Source organism: Lytechinus variegatus, chromosome 15 (assembly GCF_018143015.1).
Source record: "Lytechinus variegatus isolate NC3 chromosome 15, Lvar_3.0, whole genome shotgun sequence".
Lineage (NCBI taxonomy): Eukaryota > Metazoa > Echinodermata > Echinoidea > Temnopleuroida > Toxopneustidae > Lytechinus > Lytechinus variegatus.
The window spans coordinates 10,176,829-10,195,749 of record NC_054754.1 but is presented as its reverse complement, the minus strand read 5'-3'; the positions used below and the strand labels follow the sequence as shown (position 1 = coordinate 10,195,749).

At 38.3% G+C, this 18,921-nt stretch overlaps 1 protein-coding gene across 1 annotated transcript in view; it reads right to left on the bottom strand.

Annotated features, from left to right (window-relative positions):
- The window catches only part of LOC121428957 (E3 ubiquitin-protein ligase UBR4-like), a 124,742-nt gene that overhangs the window by 42,778 nt on the left and 63,043 nt on the right, over positions 1-18,921 (bottom strand). Inside the window, exons 50-72 of the mRNA XM_041625852.1 lie at positions 18,248-18,332; positions 17,557-17,945; positions 15,726-15,860; positions 14,857-15,136; positions 14,108-14,395; positions 13,542-13,663; positions 12,800-13,138; positions 11,926-12,235; positions 11,301-11,435; positions 10,664-10,920; positions 9,916-10,137; positions 9,275-9,394; positions 8,785-8,877; positions 8,341-8,412; positions 6,818-6,895; positions 5,994-6,127; positions 5,515-5,599; positions 4,802-4,880; positions 4,073-4,309; positions 3,140-3,305; positions 2,292-2,436; positions 1,123-1,208; positions 523-610 (exon numbers count right to left, since the gene is read on the bottom strand). Of these exons, the coding sequence (XP_041481786.1) occupies positions 523-610; positions 1,123-1,208; positions 2,292-2,436; positions 3,140-3,305; positions 4,073-4,309; positions 4,802-4,880; positions 5,515-5,599; positions 5,994-6,127; positions 6,818-6,895; positions 8,341-8,412; positions 8,785-8,877; positions 9,275-9,394; positions 9,916-10,137; positions 10,664-10,920; positions 11,301-11,435; positions 11,926-12,235; positions 12,800-13,138; positions 13,542-13,663; positions 14,108-14,395; positions 14,857-15,136; positions 15,726-15,860; positions 17,557-17,945; positions 18,248-18,332 (3,945 nt within the window). The remainder of the gene's footprint in view (positions 1-522; positions 611-1,122; positions 1,209-2,291; positions 2,437-3,139; positions 3,306-4,072; positions 4,310-4,801; positions 4,881-5,514; positions 5,600-5,993; positions 6,128-6,817; positions 6,896-8,340; positions 8,413-8,784; positions 8,878-9,274; positions 9,395-9,915; positions 10,138-10,663; positions 10,921-11,300; positions 11,436-11,925; positions 12,236-12,799; positions 13,139-13,541; positions 13,664-14,107; positions 14,396-14,856; positions 15,137-15,725; positions 15,861-17,556; positions 17,946-18,247; positions 18,333-18,921) is intronic.

The following is an 18,921-nucleotide window of genomic DNA, read 5'->3' as shown; positions in this document are numbered from 1 at the left end:
CGCATTTTTATAAAAGAGCTATTTATCATTTAATGGATCCCATTCAAATTATTCTATTCACAGCAAACAAAAGACAAAATAAACCATCTACCAATAATCACAAGATGTCTAGTACTATTCATGCAAATATACACTGAGAAGACAGCAAAAAAAAACCCCAAAAAACTGTAGTACTGAAGTAAAACTGAAAGATGTGCATTTATGTTGCATGATATCACGTCATAATCCATACTACTGTTCATAAAGTTGGAGTGATATTTTTTCTTTGCCATACTATCGGGGAACACAATTCATTCAGTGTAAAAATAAGATTTTTTGAATGAGACTTCACATAACAATTCATCCCATGACCACACAGATGAATTTACAAGTATAACTCTTGGAAGGAATAATATAATGCAACTTTTGTATCTAATGAGATTGTCAACATCTTTCCTATATGTATCCCCAGTCAATTAATTTATACTGACCTATTTTATTTATACATGAACAACACTTTTTATTGTTTTATGTTATACTCACAGTGAAGGGAACTTCTGGATTGTTGCATACCAGACACGGATCGCTCTCCAGATAGAAGCCATCAAATTCTACCAATCCTGCTAACATGCTGGAGAAAAAAAGACCAAAAAACAACATATTATTAACTTACTTATTCCTTCAAATGGCTGAATGTGTGTGTTTGCAATTCAGTCTTTACAGAGGAATATAAGATAGGACAATAGATGGGGGAGGCCAATGTTAAAAAACAATGGCTTGGCCATCAAAGACTTTATCTGGAGTTTTCCTGTACCATCATCAATCAGATAAGCTACAGTGTTGCTGAAAAGTTAGTGAACCCCACAAGAAAATGAAAAGTGTTAAAGTTCTGCCATGCTTCAGATATTTTAATTTTGAAGTCAGGTGATAAATCATTACATTAAATAGAATTTGTTTCTCTCTGCTCACTGAACATTGTAGTGCTTTCATCATTCAACACTTGGCATGAAGGAGTGCATATTTTTAGCAATACTGAATTTTTTTTCAGTATATCACGTTATCTAATAAATATACTTAACATCTAGGAATGATTGTGTGTCTTTAGCCAGCAGCAATGGATTAAATCTAAAGTGAAATACTTACTTGTAGATGTTGGAGTTAGGATGGTTAGCGAGACATTGATTCTGTGTCTTCAGCAGAGTAGCAGCCTTCTGGACATACTGTAGAGACTAGAAGGAACAAAAACATGGAAAGATTGAAGACATGAAGCAATCACAATTTTATTGATTGATATTTTTTTGGGGGGCTCTTTCTCACTAAATGCTTTTTTTATATAGTTAATTTACTTGTCATTTATGCATGTATTTGTTTTTCATAATTTTCTTTTTGCTCATTTGTAAAGCGCTGTGATACAGTCATTGTGTAAAGCATTATATGAATGCCAATATTGCTTTGAATTGTATTGTATTGCCTAAATATGCAACATTGGATAAGCTCTATCACTGCAATGAATAGGGATTTCCATTGCTCTATTGATCATTCTGGGGGTTAAATCACCCCACGCCCCCGTTTAATCCCCCCCACGATATGAAGATGTCAGGTAAATCATATAGTGATTCATCATTCAGTGCGATGAGAAAGATCTGAACAGGTGTTCTTACTACACCTGGGTGGAGATCGGCTAATATTGATCAATAAATTGCCTAAGGACATATAAGTATTGAAATATGATTCGAAGCCCAATTCCATGACATTTGCTACGGTGACAATTGCTCCGATTGAAAATCTGGAAGTTAAGCCAAATGTAAATCCTTACCCCCAAAACTGAATAAACCTTGATCCAAATCTTTACATTATTCTGAAAAAAAATCTATTACAATAGTAACTCTAACCCTGTGAGATATTAAGACTGGAGCAAATGTCAAAGGATCAAATGTTGTGTCATCCAAAGCAAAGTCTAATCTGAATCAACTAGAATCAACTTAACAGCCCTATGAAAAACAAAAACAAACAAAACAACATCCCCTAAAACCCCCACAAAAACAAGACACTGCAGTCTTCTTTCTGCAGTGACACGACATTTGCTCCTGCGACAATTGCTCTGCGCTTAATTTCGTCTAAGATAGGGTTAGGTTAAGGGTTGCAATGGGTTTTATATTAGGTTTCGGGTAAATGGGTTGAAGTTGGTCATTCGATTAGGGTGTGGAATTTAGAGCAGAGCAATTGTCGACAGAGCAAATGTCACAAAACCCTTTCTGCTCCATAGCGATAAAAGTATAAAAAGAAGAAACTTCTCCTTCTTTTTTGCCTACCTTGCCTACAGTGTAGGGTGCCTTGAGTGAGAAGTAGCCCAGGAGGTCAACGAACTGTGATGCCTTGCGTCCATAGTTGGATAGCTCCGGCCATAGCTCCCACATCAGCTCCAGGAGCTCCTCCTGCTTGGCTGCTGGAGAACTCCTGAAAGAAATGTAAAAAATTGAATAAATTAGAGGAAAAAGTATATGCCGAAAAATCTGGTAGGTTGAATTAATGAATCAAAGATTTGGAGAACGAAAAGAAAAAAAGAGCAATTATATTATATGTCAAAGAAAACTTTGTAGAGGGGATGCATCATATGGATATCAGTATTACACTAAGCAAGTGGAGGAAGTGTCATTACTGATCAATTCGTGGACCCTTGTAAAAGGGGGAAAAATGACTAATGATAAATATTATGGTGAAGATGATAATGATGATGATGATACTGGTGATGGTAATGATGAAGATCATGATGATGATAATACGAAAGGATGATATATGATAAGAAAATATGATGGCAGTGATATGATGATGACGTTAGTTATGATAATATTGGTGATGATGATGATGATGAAATGGAGGAGTTAATGAAGATGATAATAAAAAGAAGATGGTACAGTGGCAGTCAGTAATCTTTGAGCATAGTTTACACTCGAGCCCGGAACAATAGAGTGACCAAGCCAGAACAATAGAATAGATTCACTGGACTATTTCCTTTGTTCTTGCTCGAGTGTAAAATCGAGTGTAAATTATGCTCAAAGATTGCTGACTGGATCTGTAGTATTGATGATGATGATGTGATGATAATGGTGATGTTGATGATTACAATGGCAATGATGACAACGATGATTATAAAATTTACCTGAAGATGTAGAGCAGGAATCCATGAGCTTGCCAGCGCAGTGCCGTGTTGTTAGACTCCAGAAGATGAGTTCTGATGAAACGACGGAGGATGTCACGACCGATAGACTTGTTGAGCTGATTCACCAACGCCTGACATAGCACTTCATCATGCACTGGAGGGCTCTCTGAGAAAAATTATTGACAAAAGTTAATTTAATAATAATGTTTAGATAGCTCCACCTTTTAATTCATCAATAAGGGACATGCAATTCTTTTGACCTTAACTACTTATTCTTTTATCCATTCAATTGTTTATTAATTGATTTAATTAATTTATTCCTTCATTTTATCTTCTATAATACATGACCAAGAATTTACCGAAGAACCATCCATCCATCCATTTATTCATACATTAATTCACTCCCCTATTCAATTTTCCTTCCTTCCTTCCTTCCATCCATCCATCCATCCATCCATCCATCCAATGTATTCAATCACCTGTCCATCCATTCAACCATTTATCAATTTAATCATTCATTCATATTCTTCCAACCCTCCCTCCCTTCATGAATTCATTCCATCATTCATCCATCCATTCATATATTACACTTTTTCTATCATTCTATGATCAATGTTGCCTTGTCTTACAAAGAGTTATGATTGATCCAATCAATCTCAACTGTATGGAAATCCATCACATCATAATGTTTCCTACAGGAGATTTGCATGATCTCCTATTAGTAAACAAAGAGAATCACACTGAATCTTCAAGAGAATGGTGAATGTAAGAATAGACATATCTAGAAACTATTCTTAACAAATTAGTACTTTAGATGTTGACGTTGCTGGCCATCCATAGTTGCGATTGGTTGGATCAATCGCAACTCTTTGTAAGACGGAGCCCTGATGTTGTTAATGTTGTTACTATCAAATCAACCATCCCAATAATCACCTTTCTCTTCAGATTTATCTTTGTCTTTATCTTTATCCTTGCTCTTCTCCTTGTCCTTATCTTTCTCTTTCCCACGTTCCCTCTTCTGCCTGGAGCTCGACGAGGACGATGAAGAAGAGCTCGAGGATGCTGGTTGACTTTTGACCCCGCAAAGGGCACAGGTCAGAAGCTGAAGAACGAGAGGCGACACTCCTTCGTCGAGATGGAAGCTCGCTTGGAGAAGGCTGGGGATAACAGCTATAAATGCAAAAGTACAGCAAAGTATGTTTTGTGAAACCTGGGTCATGGCCTCATTCATCTCAATTAACCAAACATTGCAATCGTGCTATCATACTCACATGATGTACATGGTAACTCTCATCAAGACAATATGCAGTCCTGAATGAAAATAAGCTCAGTAAATTTTATGGGTCAGTCACTAAGCTCTCTCACTGAAGTAACAACTGAAAGTCATTTTTTGCATGGGATGAATGATGAGCTTATTTCATTGAAGTTAAAGCTCATTTTGTGAAGGAAACATCCAACACAGATTTTACTTTCCTTCTCATACAGTCTTTCACTTTTTAATTTGGGAATTTGTTTTATTTTTGTGTGCAAGGTGAATCCAGCAACCCCTGTAGTTGGGATTAAACAGGATTTAAAACCTGGATGGCTGACAGAATTAAAAGATCACAAACATCACAGTGAGAACACTGAAAAGTGGTGTGAACTTAAGAATGAAAAACTTACTCTCATCCTTGATGGCAAACTTCTGCCAGTTTGTTGTTCTGGAAGTAGCCACTTCTTGGCATGCTTTCAGATGCTCAATCTATACAACAGAAATTTTAAAAACAAATAATTCAGAAAAGAAAACAGAATGCAAGTTTCGAATGTGGAACACAACATCTGTATTACACATTTCATACTCCACAAAAAGAAATAATTTGACAATCTTTATTTTTTTCATAAAAAAACGTTTTTTTTAGTATTTGAACATCATTATTTAAAATAAAAAACAAACTGTGGATGTAAATCCACTTAATCTAATCTGATGGGATTTTTCTTTTCAACAAAAAACAGAGAAAATAATGATAACCTGCTCTTTATAAAGCCATTAATACCAGAACCAGAACATCACTAAAGACTTCAAAGATTTCCCCAGTCAACAGATCCTGACATACCTGCACACAATGTATGCACTTTCTCCACTCCCTGGGGAGCATTTTATAATCTTGTTCCATAGAATGGTGCAACTTATTTTTTTTTTGGTTGCTTTAGTCAGAATTGCAGTAGAGGCCGGGACTTCAGAGTCACAAGGCGAGTAGAGAAAACTATTTTGTGCACGCGACTCAGCCTAAGGCCAAGGCCAAGACTGGCAAATTTGGCCTCGACTACATCCTTGGTTTAGTCATGAATGACTAGTAATGAAATCATTTCTTTGAAGAAAACAATTGAATATTTACCAGAGTAATGAGTGTATCATATGGTAGTGATATAGGAGTTGTTGATACAGTCTCTAGATGAAGACCATTCTCAGAGCAGATTTGTCTGCAGAATAAAAAAAATATATAATACATTAATTTACACATCAAGAAAAAAATCATGTTTATAGTTTATAGGAATCTAAACATTTTGAATTATACATGTATAATTGAATGTACATACATCTGAACCTTCATGCATGGGGTCTATCTGAAGTGATTTCTTTGTTATCTACTTTATATGAAAACTTGTAATGCTCTCTCGGAAAAAAGTTGGTGCAGTTCATAAAATGAAGAATAGAGAGAAATAAGTAAATATACAAAAGGTTGATTATTCATGGAATTGCCTACATGTTAAGAAAATTCAGTGTGAGATTTCTTAAGAGATTTATCATCCAAAATGTGTAGGGGGCATTGTGCCCCCCCATCCCGAACCAATAACCCTCGACTCCTCTACTCACTTGATATCTCTCATATGTGACTCCAGTGCATGTAGATCCCTCAGCTGTCTGTACTTCTCTTTGGATCCACAGATGAAGAGAAGGAGCTTTCTCACCTGACGTCTCACGAATGGTGTTTGCTGGGTCATCATATACTGATCATAAAAATTAACAAATTTCAATATAGACAGTGTTTCCAATTTATGGATCTACAGTTTCAATTAGCTCAACTACATACCACATCATACAAATTCTTTTTTCTAATTTTTTTTCTGTCATATGATTCAAATTCATTTCTTTGGCCAAACGGTAATCACATCAGAACTGCACAATATTGATGTAAAATGTAATAGCCTTGATCCCCACATTTCAAACACATAATATTTTCTAGTATTTATGTAACAATCCCTGGTATGATGCAGAAGTAGTTGCAGAAAACAAAAATTTCATCTGAAGTCTTTGTAATGAAAGTTGACTGTCACCTTATCTAGGTAGTCCTACATGGATCTTTTCTCTCAATTTTTAAAAATATATATATCTGACTCTGTGAAATCCTGAAATCTGAGCTGAAAAATTACCACACTGAAGATCACAAACACAGCTAAAAACATGTCGGATCATGTATTATTATTACCTGACACCTGGCTGTAATGCCATACTTGTATTGTCAGTTTCTCAGCAAGCAATCATTTTCTACCACAATCAATTAGCAAACAATTTTTTCATTTATACATATAAACACTTTGGGTGTCATTTCATTGCATTCTGTTTGAATGCAATATTCAGATCAATACAACAGCTGCATTTATGTTCAATTTATAGATACAACGGACAAGTGTACTTACCTCACAAAGGTAGTAGAACCAGGCTTGATCGAAGATGGGGATACCGACAGAAGGAGCTGAGTCGCATATCTTCTTCATCTGATTAACACATGATAAACAACAAAAATATAGTTAATATATTAATATAACAATTTAATAATAACTGATAAAATATCATTCATCGTATTAGACGACTGAACAATGTACTTCAGTGTTATTTTTATTAATCCACTTTTGAGAACCAATTCAAAGCCATCTGAAAGATATTTTATTGCTTGCTGACAAATAATATCAAAGGGATTTGTGTGCGTGTAAAATAAAAATATATGTACACAAAAAATGGCATGTTCAGTTTTCAATAATAAATGGTAAACAAGTGGAATGCCTCTGGCCGTCTCACCTGCATCACGCGGTTCAATATAGCAGCAGTGCTCACTTTGAATACTACTCTAACTCGCACAAGATGTTCAGTGATACATGGTTACTCTTATTTCCCTTTTTTATGAACTAGACCAATAAACTTACAGAGATATGATGGTTATTCAACAAAAAACCCCAACATGGCCAAAGTTCATTGACCTTACATGACCTTTGACCTTGATCATGTGACCTGAAACTCGAACAGGATGTTCAGTGATACTTGATTACTCTTATGTACAAGTTTCATGAATCAGATCCATAAACTTTCAAAGTTATGATGGTAATTCAACAGATACACCCAATTCGGCCAAAGTTCATTGACCTTTGACCTTGGTCATGTGACCTGAAATGCGCACAGGATGTTCAGTGATACTTGATTACTCTAATGTCCAAGTTTAATGAACTAGACCAATAAACTTTCAAAGTTATGATGGTAATTCAACAGATACCCTCGATTCGGCCAAAGTTCATTGACCCTAAATGACCTTTGACCTTAATCATGAGACCTGAAACTTGCACAAAATGTTCAGTGATGCTTGATTACTATTATGTCCAAGTTTCATTAATCAGATCCATAAACTTTCAAAGTTATGATGGGAATTCAACAGATATCCCCAATTCGGCCAAAGTTCATTGACCCTAAATGACCTTTGACCTTGGTCATGTGATGTGAAACTCATGCAGGATGTTCAGTGATACTTGATTAACCTTATGTCCAAGTTTCATGAACTAGGTCCATATATTTTCTAAGTTATGATGACATTTCAAAAACTTAACCTCAGGTTAAGATTTCGATGTTGATTCCTCCAACATGGTCTAAGTTCATTGACCCTAAATGACCTTTGACCTTGGTCATGTGACATGAAACTCTAATAGGATGTTCAGTAATACTTGATTAACCTTATGGCCAAGTTTTATTAACTAGGTCCATATACTTTCTAAGTTATGACATCATTTCAAAAACTTAACATCAGGTTAAGATTTGATGTTGACGCCGCCGCCGCCGTCGGAAAAGCGGCGCCTATAGTCTCACTTTGCTTCGCAGGTGAGACAAAAAGCACCCCCCCTCCCAAATAAATCTAAATCAATAATAATAAAAACAAAAATGATAAAAGAAAACCTACCTGATATGGCAGTCTAAGGACCATCTCAGTCAACAGCTGTGGGTAGGCTTCAAACACATCACCAGCATGACCCTACAAACAATTATTGTTACAGAGTTTGTTAATAAAGACTACTAATAAAGTAAATTTCACAGTTATATCTAAGGATTTGGAATCTATTTTCGTCACAAAATCCTTCCTGAGCAATATGCAAATAATTGACAGGTCATAATGATCATTTCCAATATAAATGAAATTTCAATATAAATAAGGACATGACTTTCTCACTATTAGTATTCATTAACTCAGAATGTGGAAGAAGACTGTTATGCATTTTTTCCAGGACACATCCTGCACTGCTCACATCTTCTTGCATGAAATAATGGACATGGTCTCTCCAAGTTTCATAACTGTAAAATGAAAAATCCACTGTAATTTCTTTGAGCACCCTATAGTACGACATACCTTGACATACTGACGTAGGAAGAATGGCGACATGTCAGGAGGAGCTGAGGGAGGGTGAGGCTTGAGGAGGTTCCCTCCTGGCGGAGCAGGCTCCTAAACGAGTATGAAGACAGCACAATAAATAATGATAATAGCAACAAAAAGCAAAAAGAACAGTGTCTTCTCACATTTTACACAATACACTTCAAATAATGAAATTTATCAACCTCTTGAAGTGAGAATGTGCATTCAATAAATGATGCAACTCATCTGAAATCTGTCAGCTTACATCATGGAATCATCATGTGCTAATCCAACATTTGATTTGAGATATCAAATGACATTCAAAGAAATTGATAAATCAAGGTGGATGCAAAACAATTGAGTGAAATTATTGTAAGCTATATTGTTGTAAAGAAGGAAAAAAAGTTGTCAGAAGAAGTCAAAATGAGAGAGAAATTTCACAACTCTTCATTTTATACCCAATATTGCCATTTGAGATTGAACTTACATCATCTATGCCTGTTTCTTTCCAGTGGTCCAGTAATGCTTTAAGAATCAGTAAACAATGATCCACCGCTCCACAACTCAGTAAGGCAGCCGCTGTAGCATGAGAGATCTGAGTGGATGACTGCACAGGGGAGAGAAATCAATGAAACATGACAAGTGGCAATGTAATATTGAGGACGGCAGAACAAATGGATGGACTGAGGAGAAACTCTTGATGTGGCTTTTTGAGTGAGTTGAAAGAGACATCCTAACACTCATCATCATAATGTCATCTTCCTTTAAACGTAATTGGTTATATACAAGCTTAGCATTTACCGGCAAAAAAAAAAAAGCTGTCCTGCTGTGTTCTTACGGGAGTTACCACAAACAATCTTCTAAAACTTTGAGATAAAAAAGATCACATAAACAGCTGCAGAATTCCAGATAAGAAAAACAGTTGATTATGTGTGCTATTCAATTTTTATGAAATTTGCCATTTCCTCTGACTTTCAGAAATCATTCCTCATATCACATTTAATAAATAATACATATCAGTGTGTATTGTACTCGAGAATCTGAAAGACATCGCAAGGAGGTTCCTGTTTATACCAAAACTAGCACAACCAAAATACACATCTTGAGTTGACTGGTACATTTGATTACCTCGCTTGCCTGCTTGGTACCAGACTTTGTGCGTGACATGAAGACGCTCAGTAGCCGCATGACGATCAACTGCACCTCATGGTGTGGGGTACGGGCGGAGACATCGCCAAACGTCTTCCGGTCCAGTTGGAGCTCGAAGAGGACGATGGTGAGGAGACGATCGAGGGCCGCCTTGTCCTTGTCATCCTCCGGGTCAAGGTCTGAGCTCAACATTAGAATCACCTGGGAGATGAAGATCAAAAGGACAACAATGAAAAAAGGACCATTCATAAATGTGTTGTGGTTCAGTGGGTAAGCCTCTGGACTTGGAACCGCATGGTTCTTGTGTTCAAATTCCACCTCAGCACTCATGTCACCTCAGCACACTTGCCACTCTCCACCCAGTTGTAGTAAATGGGTACCAAGTAGACAGGAATTCTGTGAATGCTCAGGTATTCACATATGGGAATCCTTGTTAAAGCCAGGGCAATAGTACGCAGCACTTAGAAACCTTTCATTACAGGACAAGTCCACCCAAACAGAAAGGTGACTTGAATAAAAGCAGAAATATCCAAGAAGCACAACACTGAAAATTTCATCAAATTTGGATGTTATGAATTTCAAAGTTTCACTTAATTTCTCAAAACAGTTATGTGCACATCCCACATCACTTCAATCGTAATATTCTATATTTACATCTATGAAGGAGAATACCTAGTTTGATGACTGAATGGTCAGAGTTCTACTTTAAAAAAGACAAATTGTATACCTGCATGAATGGTATTGCCCTGACACCTCCAACGATCCTGAGATCTGGTAGAAACTCCAGGAGTCTTTCTAGGAGTAGGAGCCTCAGGGTATGCATCCTGTGACCTCCATCAATGTCCGTCAGGTTCTCGGTCATATCACTGCTCTCCTCCCGGCCAGTGGACTGACCAACCATCCCGCTGCCGCTGGACACGCTCTCCCCCTGGGTAGAGGCGTGTTCATGGGTCATGTCACCATAGGCGCTGCTTCGTCCGCTCACTGTGATCAAGCAGGAAAGATATCATCATCATCATCGTCATCACCATCATCACCGCCATCATCATCATCATCAACCTCATCATCCTCATCATCATCATCATCATCAACATCATCATCATCATAACAATCATCATCCTCACCATCATCATCAAAGATATCATCATCATCAAGGGCATCACATCCCCCTTGCAAGAGGTTACTGCATACAAGACACTACAAAGCCTTCCCGTTTTCCCCATCAGTCATTATTCTGGATAACAAACTCAGATGTCCGGTGCATGACTTTCCCCATTCACCAGCCTGGAAGATTGCTTTGACTGGCTGTGAGCAGGATTGCTATGATGGTTAAAATCAAGGCTACAGGCGACATTATTATTTACCACTGTGTTCTCCGGTGATAGAGTCTACTGCACTCGCCCCACTCTCAGATCCAGCACTCCCACCCTGCTCTGCAGGGGATGTCCTCAAGGTTGATCCATCAGTTGCTGCAGTGCTTCCTTCATCATCGCTCGCAGCTAAAACATGAAAAGGGAGGCAGAAAATGTTTCATCATATGAATGCAGTTAGAGAGACTTTATATAGACTGGATAGAATGAGCTGGCAATCATTTGTACAGTATATATTTTAATTTGCTTATTTTATAAACACAGGGGAGATTTTTTTTAATATATCCTACATGGAAATAAGATCAAATTGTTCCCGATTATCCTCTATTTATTTCTTGCAGAAGACAAATAAAGGGGGGGGGGTTAATATCATACAACTACACAAATATACACACATAGATTTACAAATACCACTGGTCATCCCCATGAAAGGAGGTTTTTTAAGGTCCTTGCTCCACTTCGATCTCAATGCTTATCACTTGTTTTAATTGTACATTACTAAGAATATCAGTCTACGTTTTGTTTGTCTGTGTAGCACAAGTGCAGCATAAATACTTAGTGACTTGTTGACGTCTATAAATGAGGTTAACAAAAAAATTGAAAGCAAACTTTCACTTACCTGATGCTGTGGTATCAGAGAGAGGTCCTTCTTCCAGCGACAAAGAACTCTGTCCTTGTGCCCGTCCTACACCCAGCCCAAGCCCCTGGAGGTTCAGCCCTCCAGCTCCCCCTTGGTTAGACTGCTCCTGGAGACTCAGAGCAATGGCAAGCTCCATCATGGCTTCGTCATCGGCTTCAGGTGGTATCTCCAGCATGGGGGCGAAACCGCCACGCCCACCCAGGAGGGCTTCCAGAGGGAGCTGGTTGTTGGATCCAGCACCAATACCGGCGGCATCGCCAGGTTCTAGGACCATGGGCTCTGAGTGCTCCTGGGAAAGGAAAGACAGATGTGGATCTGAGCAAGGTCCTTTTAGATAAATCCTGTAGTCATTGTTATAGTAACTACCATGAAAGCAGCTGAGCCTTGTTACCATAGTATATGATGGTCATCTATTATCAATATGATTACTATTATTCAAATGTAGTTGTTTTACCTAAGAGCAGTATAAGGGCCAAGAAAGGAATCGGATTAAATCTCAATATAACTTTGCAAGAAGAATCTGCAGAACTACTAATCCAAGAAATCAAATATTACAAGCATTATAAAGGTGATAAAATTGAGGGCATCGTTGTCTTGTGGCTTCAACTCTCATCTTTCAATCAGAGGAACATGAGTTTGAATCCCAGCCATGGCATGTTTTCCTTTAGTAAGAATTTTAACCAAATTTTGCCGCACTTCGACCCAGGTAAGGTAAATGGGTACCCAACAGGATTAACTCCAAGAATGCACTGAGCACTGTTAGGTAGCTCGAACTAAAGCTTGGGTAGATGGCGCTATATAAATGCATATTATTACTATTTAAAATTATGAAGGGTAAAGAAAGGTATCTCACCACCACTTCATAGGAAGCTTCATCCTGGATACCCTCCGCATCGTCACCTTCCTGATGCATGGCGATCTCTCTCTCCTCCTCATCGTCTTCCTCCTCATCCTCCTCTTCATCCTCCTCCTCGACCCCCTGCATCACTCCTGTCTCCATGTCACCCTCGTCTTCTTCCTCCTCTTCCTCCTCCTCGTCCTCCTCCGCGTCCACGTTCAGCTCGGCCCCTTCGTCGGGTACAGGCGGCGAGCTGCACTGGGGTGGAGAGGGGATGATTACCCGGCGACGCTTCTGTCGGGGTCGCATCACTCTGATCAGGGCTTGCTTGGCGGCAAAGCTAACCTGGGTATCCTACAGAATCAAATCATAATAGGTCAGATTAGATTTGAAGTGGACTTTGTAAGGGTTACAGAGAATGACAATGGTTACAATATAGTCATAATATTTACAGAGGATAGACTTAAAGACCAAGAACATTACAAATGGTTTTCTATCAAATAAATGCACTTTGGAAAATTGCTTGAGGCTTGCTGAAACAGTTGTACATGAATAAAATATGACATCTATCAAGTACTTGAAGTTTGCACTAGACTATACTTAACTGAATCAACTTTTCACACATTTTTCCTAGGATTGCATGAATGTACCACAGTCATGTGAAAGAGTCAAAGACAATATAAGGTAGCCATTGGGGAAAATAGGCTAAAATCTCATCTTATAAAAAATGACAAGATTAAAAAAGACAGAATTCTACCTCACAGACGAGCATCTTCATCAAAAGCTTGGTTGCCAAGGTAACATTGGTGGGGTCGCTGTAAGCAAAGGCATGGATGACATCTACCAAGGCTCCAATGGTGATCTCTATGTGGGTCAGTCCTGGTGAGTAAGCAATCGAGGCAAGAAATATAATGTTTGCTAACACACAAGGACAACAGTAGGTTTGAATTCTGTTCACTGTGGTACTAAACTTACCACTGAACTCGCAAGGTTTCAAACACTGATTAACAACTGAGAGTAAAGATGCATAGCAGCGACTGTATTGTGGCCTGCATGTTGATAGCCATTTACGCAAATTTATTGCTATATCTACCAGACAAACCTTGTCCTTGTGAGTATAACTTTCAGAAAAAAGGCATTTTCATCATTTCTTATTTCGAAGCAATGGATGAGATGTCCCTACCGGGCTACCCTAAATCTCAATTTTAAGACATTACATACCTAGTGAAATATTTAAAAAATGTGTAACTTTCTAATTATTTGTCCAATTACGTTCAAACTTTCAATGTTGTGTTTGATGGCCTGTAAGTTTATTGAACTTACCTGGTAAGCATGCAGGAGCAAGCATAGGGTTGGCTGGTCTACCGTCATGAAGCCTCCAGAAGGCATCCATTAACTTGGTCAAGAAGTGCTTCGACTCGGCATCCGTCATCACTAACTTCTTGGAGACAAACGGCAGTGGCTGATCGTTGTTCAGGTCAGACGATGCTGTGCTGGTGGTGGTCGTCGATGACGTTGGGGTAGAGGACGATGATGAGGAGACGGAGGTCGATGAGGACGAGGATGAAGGGTGTAGCTTGTCCTCAATCTCGATTTCAGTGACTTCCAAATCTGTATTAATGAAGAAGAAAATAGATGAACAAATTTTTCTGAATGAAGTAGGCAACCAATATTCAAGAGATGATTGTTGATATTAATATGCAGCTGATCAAAATCACTATGCTGATGCATTTTTAGTGGATTTTTTACCATCCATGGTTTGAACATCATTGTGTCTTTCTATACGAACTGACTCAGGAGACAGGATTCTAGTTCATCAATCTTACCATTGATGGTAATTCTGTACTGTTACCATGGTAGCAGTACACAAAAGCCAAACAAAATCAAGGGTTTCATGCCAGAGTTGTTGTCCCCAATTGCAAAATGCTCAGTCAGAGGCCTTTAGTTTGAGTCAGGTCGTGTCTTTTGACTGACTTATCAGGTCTTTTGCTAGACACAACTTACATATACACCTGAGTCATCCATATCTTTACAAACCTAATCAACCCAACACGTTGCAGATATTACCCTACCTCCAATATGTCTCACAGTCGGAAGCCTGCCCTCTGTTGTTGACCCAGACCCAGCAGCGAACCTGACCAGATTCTGAGGCCGAGAGACGGCCACGGAGCGGGCCGTCACCACCAACCTCTGGTATGCCTCTGGATCTAGCTCAGCAGGTTTGCCATCAGAGATCGCATCAGTGGAACAGGTCGGGGCAAGGGTAGCCATCATGCCAGGGGATGGAGCGGTGCCGGAAGATGCGAAGGCAGAGCCGAGACATTGGACCACGTGGGATAGCTGGGCCTGGTCCTGTTGGAAGCAGGAAGAAGTTTCATTACACATATATTTCAAAAGACAACTTTTATAAGCTACCAAATTCCTTGCATCTGATTTGCTAAGAGGAAATTAGTCAATAAGAAATCACTCTTAACATGACTAATGAAATAATCCTTCGATAAAATATTTCTCATTTTCTAAAATAAACATTCAGTACCACTTATTCACACATTGGCAAAAGTTTTAAACAGATCAAAATAGTTTTGAAAGAATATACTATAGGTGGTAAAATGATGACTGCTTTTTAACATTAATTTTCTCAACAAAGCATAGATAGAATTCTTATCTATTCTCACCACTCACCAACTAATTCAACTTGTCTGCAGTATTCAATAAGTCACATAATATAATGTCAAAAGGTCAAGTTGATCTCAAGTCAACTGCCATTATATTCTACAATCTGACTGTGAGTAAAAAGGGAAAGACAAAACAACCAACCCCCCCAAAAAAAGCAACAGCGATGTCACTCCACAACATAAAATTAGGTCAAAATATAGAATTTAGTGGTCGACTATTAACATCTAAGTAAGGAAAGTAATAAAGAAGGAAAATAAATCTTTACCTTGTGATTGTGATAAGCTATGTTTGAAGGCTGCACAGAGGCCAGCAGTGTCTTGGTAAACTGCTGAACTGATGTCGGTGTCGGCAAGATCAAGAGTTGAGTGGCAAGATCCCGAATGGTCTGTTTGGTAGGTTCCTGTGTGAAAAAAGTACACGTGTATAATCTTGTTGCAGTTTGTGTATCAAAATATATTGAATCCATCCTTTTTCGCTGTTCAAGTAGTTTCTTTGCTTATGAAATTTGCAAATATATCAAAACTCTTTTCCACCCATAACACTCAGAGCATGATTTTCAGCAAAAGTTGTGAATGCCAGCAAATCATTGGCCATTTTTTTTTTACAATGTGCAATACTTACAATCTTCATATTTTAATCTACATTCCATTTTTCTTAAATCACTCATAGTTAAACACACCCGCAGAACTTCAGAGCCCTGTCTATAAAAAGCTGCGATTAGTGCAGTTCGATTGCAAAATTTGAGATTTTCCAAAACTTCAATCTTCTGTACATCATAGCTAAGAAAGTAAAACTGAAATATTTTAATCATAATGCTTTAGATAGTCCATTGCCTCGTAACACAAAGGTTAGTGATTAAAGGTAAATGCTAGTTTTGGTAACGATATCAAAATGAGTTCGTACAGAATCCAATGAAATGACCACCAAAGTGTCTGTATAAATAAAACGCATGTGCCAAAGGATTCTGGAAGAAATTGTGTAATTGCTGAGAAATCAGCAAATAAGCACAGGATTCGGGAAGACCGACGCTCTAAGCAATGATTATCAATTGTCCCACGTGCACTTATCTGTGTTGGGGATCTTTGGTCAAGTTCGGTGTGAACATTTTTCAGCGTGGATTTCAAGATTTCACAAAGTTCAGTTAATGTAACTGTACCAGATCTAGATCCTCGATGATATACTGACAATTAAGCCTTGTTTTACAGACTTTCTCATGAAATCAGTGTTTACTGCAACTACTGGAATTTCTCTTTAAAGCCTGTGTATAGCTTTGGTAAAGGGTCAATAACGTGATTGATAATCGAATATCATCTAATATGACAGTCTTACTGAAGCGTAGAGACCGTTAGATATTTTTCCAACTGCACTTCTCTGAGAAAATTTCAAATATTCAAATCTTGGATATATAGCGCCCTCTCTCGGCGATGCTTGTTTAAATTTAAAAAATGGGTATTCAAGCACATATCTCATAAATTTAGTGATCAGATATCCAAAAGTTACAGACAAAGACATATCTTGAAAGTTTCAGCCCATTCCATGGTTTGGAATAGGATTTAATTGAAAGACAAAAACACACAGATATTTTAATTTGATCGGGTGACCCGATCAAGTTAAATTTCCATGTAAAATCGCAAAATTTATCCTGTAAAACACATTTTCATTTTATATCCTCCACATCATAACTGTTATAGGGCATATCCATTCATATTAGCTAGCAATGAATTGGAATAGTGATAGGTGCATTTTGGTGGATTTACCATAACTATACACAAGCTTTAATTGCTAAATGAAATGGCCTATCAAGATCATTGCTACCTGCGCATTTTGCTCAGTAGAATGACTAGGAACCCATGAGAACAGTTCTTTCAAATTTCAGATTTTGATCGATAACCTTCCTGTTACCAGGCCCACATTACAAGGAATCAACGCTGATTGCCATGTTTCTACCATAGAAAACTTGATTGCAATTGGTTGAGTCATGTTAGCATCGTAGTAGTTACCATAATAAGAAAGTGACCTTCGGGGTTATTCTGTAGATATAGCCCTGATTTGCTTTGGTATACTTAGAGTGGTTTCATTTCCTAAGGATTACCTACCCTATCATCCATCTGTACAAGGGAGACAAACCCATCCAGGACTTCCAGGGATGATGCCACCAGACGATCCAACGAAGTGAGTGGGATGGGAGGTGGAACAATGACCTCACTCTCCCCAGCATGTGCGACGGATATCTGAGAAGCTGTCACAGATGTTGTACTCGCTCCCCCTGATCCAGTGGAGCCGGTACCGTTGGTGACGGCTGCGGAGACTGCACTGCTGCTGGTGCTACTGGTGCTGCTGGCGGCACCGGAGGTCGCGGTGTTGGAGGTGGAGGTGGTGAAGTCGTCGGGAGGATCGTCTGGCCAGCCAAACGCTTCCTTGGTCTTGCCGTACACCTTGATGGAGTCCACCATTGTCACGCCCGATGGATCTGATGATGGACCAACTGTAAAAGACACGGCACAGTTAGATTGAGAGGGGAGAGTATAAAAATGTAATAATAATTATAATCGATTTATGGAGCAAACAATTGGCAAAATGGTCTCTTACAAAGTATATGTATGAATTTTAAACAAAATATATGCAAATTGTTGTAATCATGTCTTTATTGCATTCAAGATACAGATCATGCTGACATATGACATTATCATCATTATCATCGTCATCATTGTTATTATCAATGAGCAAACATAGCAGAAACTAAGACGAAATAAAAAGAGTGAAGTAATTGTTTTGCATTGATCTTACCAAAGAGAGTAAATTTCTTGTCAGCAGTAAGAGACTCATCCCTGGTAAATGGCATATCAAACCATCTGTTTCTAGTCAGGGTCACCTAAAGAATAAAAAGACAATATTCATCATTACAAACTATCTCAATCACTAGTTTAGTCACGTGATTGAATCATAATTTCTAAAGAAAGATATCATAACCATGAACATCTGAACTCTTCCCTACTTTTGGCAAATTACCTTAACTCTAATCCAGCTGGGGGGGAGGGTTGAATCAACCCCCCCTCGATTTTTCTGCGACCATTCCGTTGCACATTTTTTTTTACTGTGCCGCTCACTAACTTTTTACTTGTCTTGTGCATCTTTGGCCACAGAACACCCAAAAAAGCCTGGTCTGGTCAGTCTTAAAGGGTATTAGCTTACTAAGAAAGCAACTTTCCTACACTAAAAATCATGTCCCTACAAATAATTTTCCTTGAAAAATAGATCTTTTAACTTATTGTTACTTCTAATTTTTTAAATACTTCATGGGCTCTTCCTGGCCTTGTCTGAGAACCTTTCCTAAGAAAAGGTCAAGGACTTTAGAGCTTTGAGGCCAAGGCCAAGAGGACCGTGGACAAAGACTAGGCGAAGGCCACATAATTGTCCTTAAGGCTAAGGCCTAGTCTACTGTTCAAACCCTTCACTCGAAT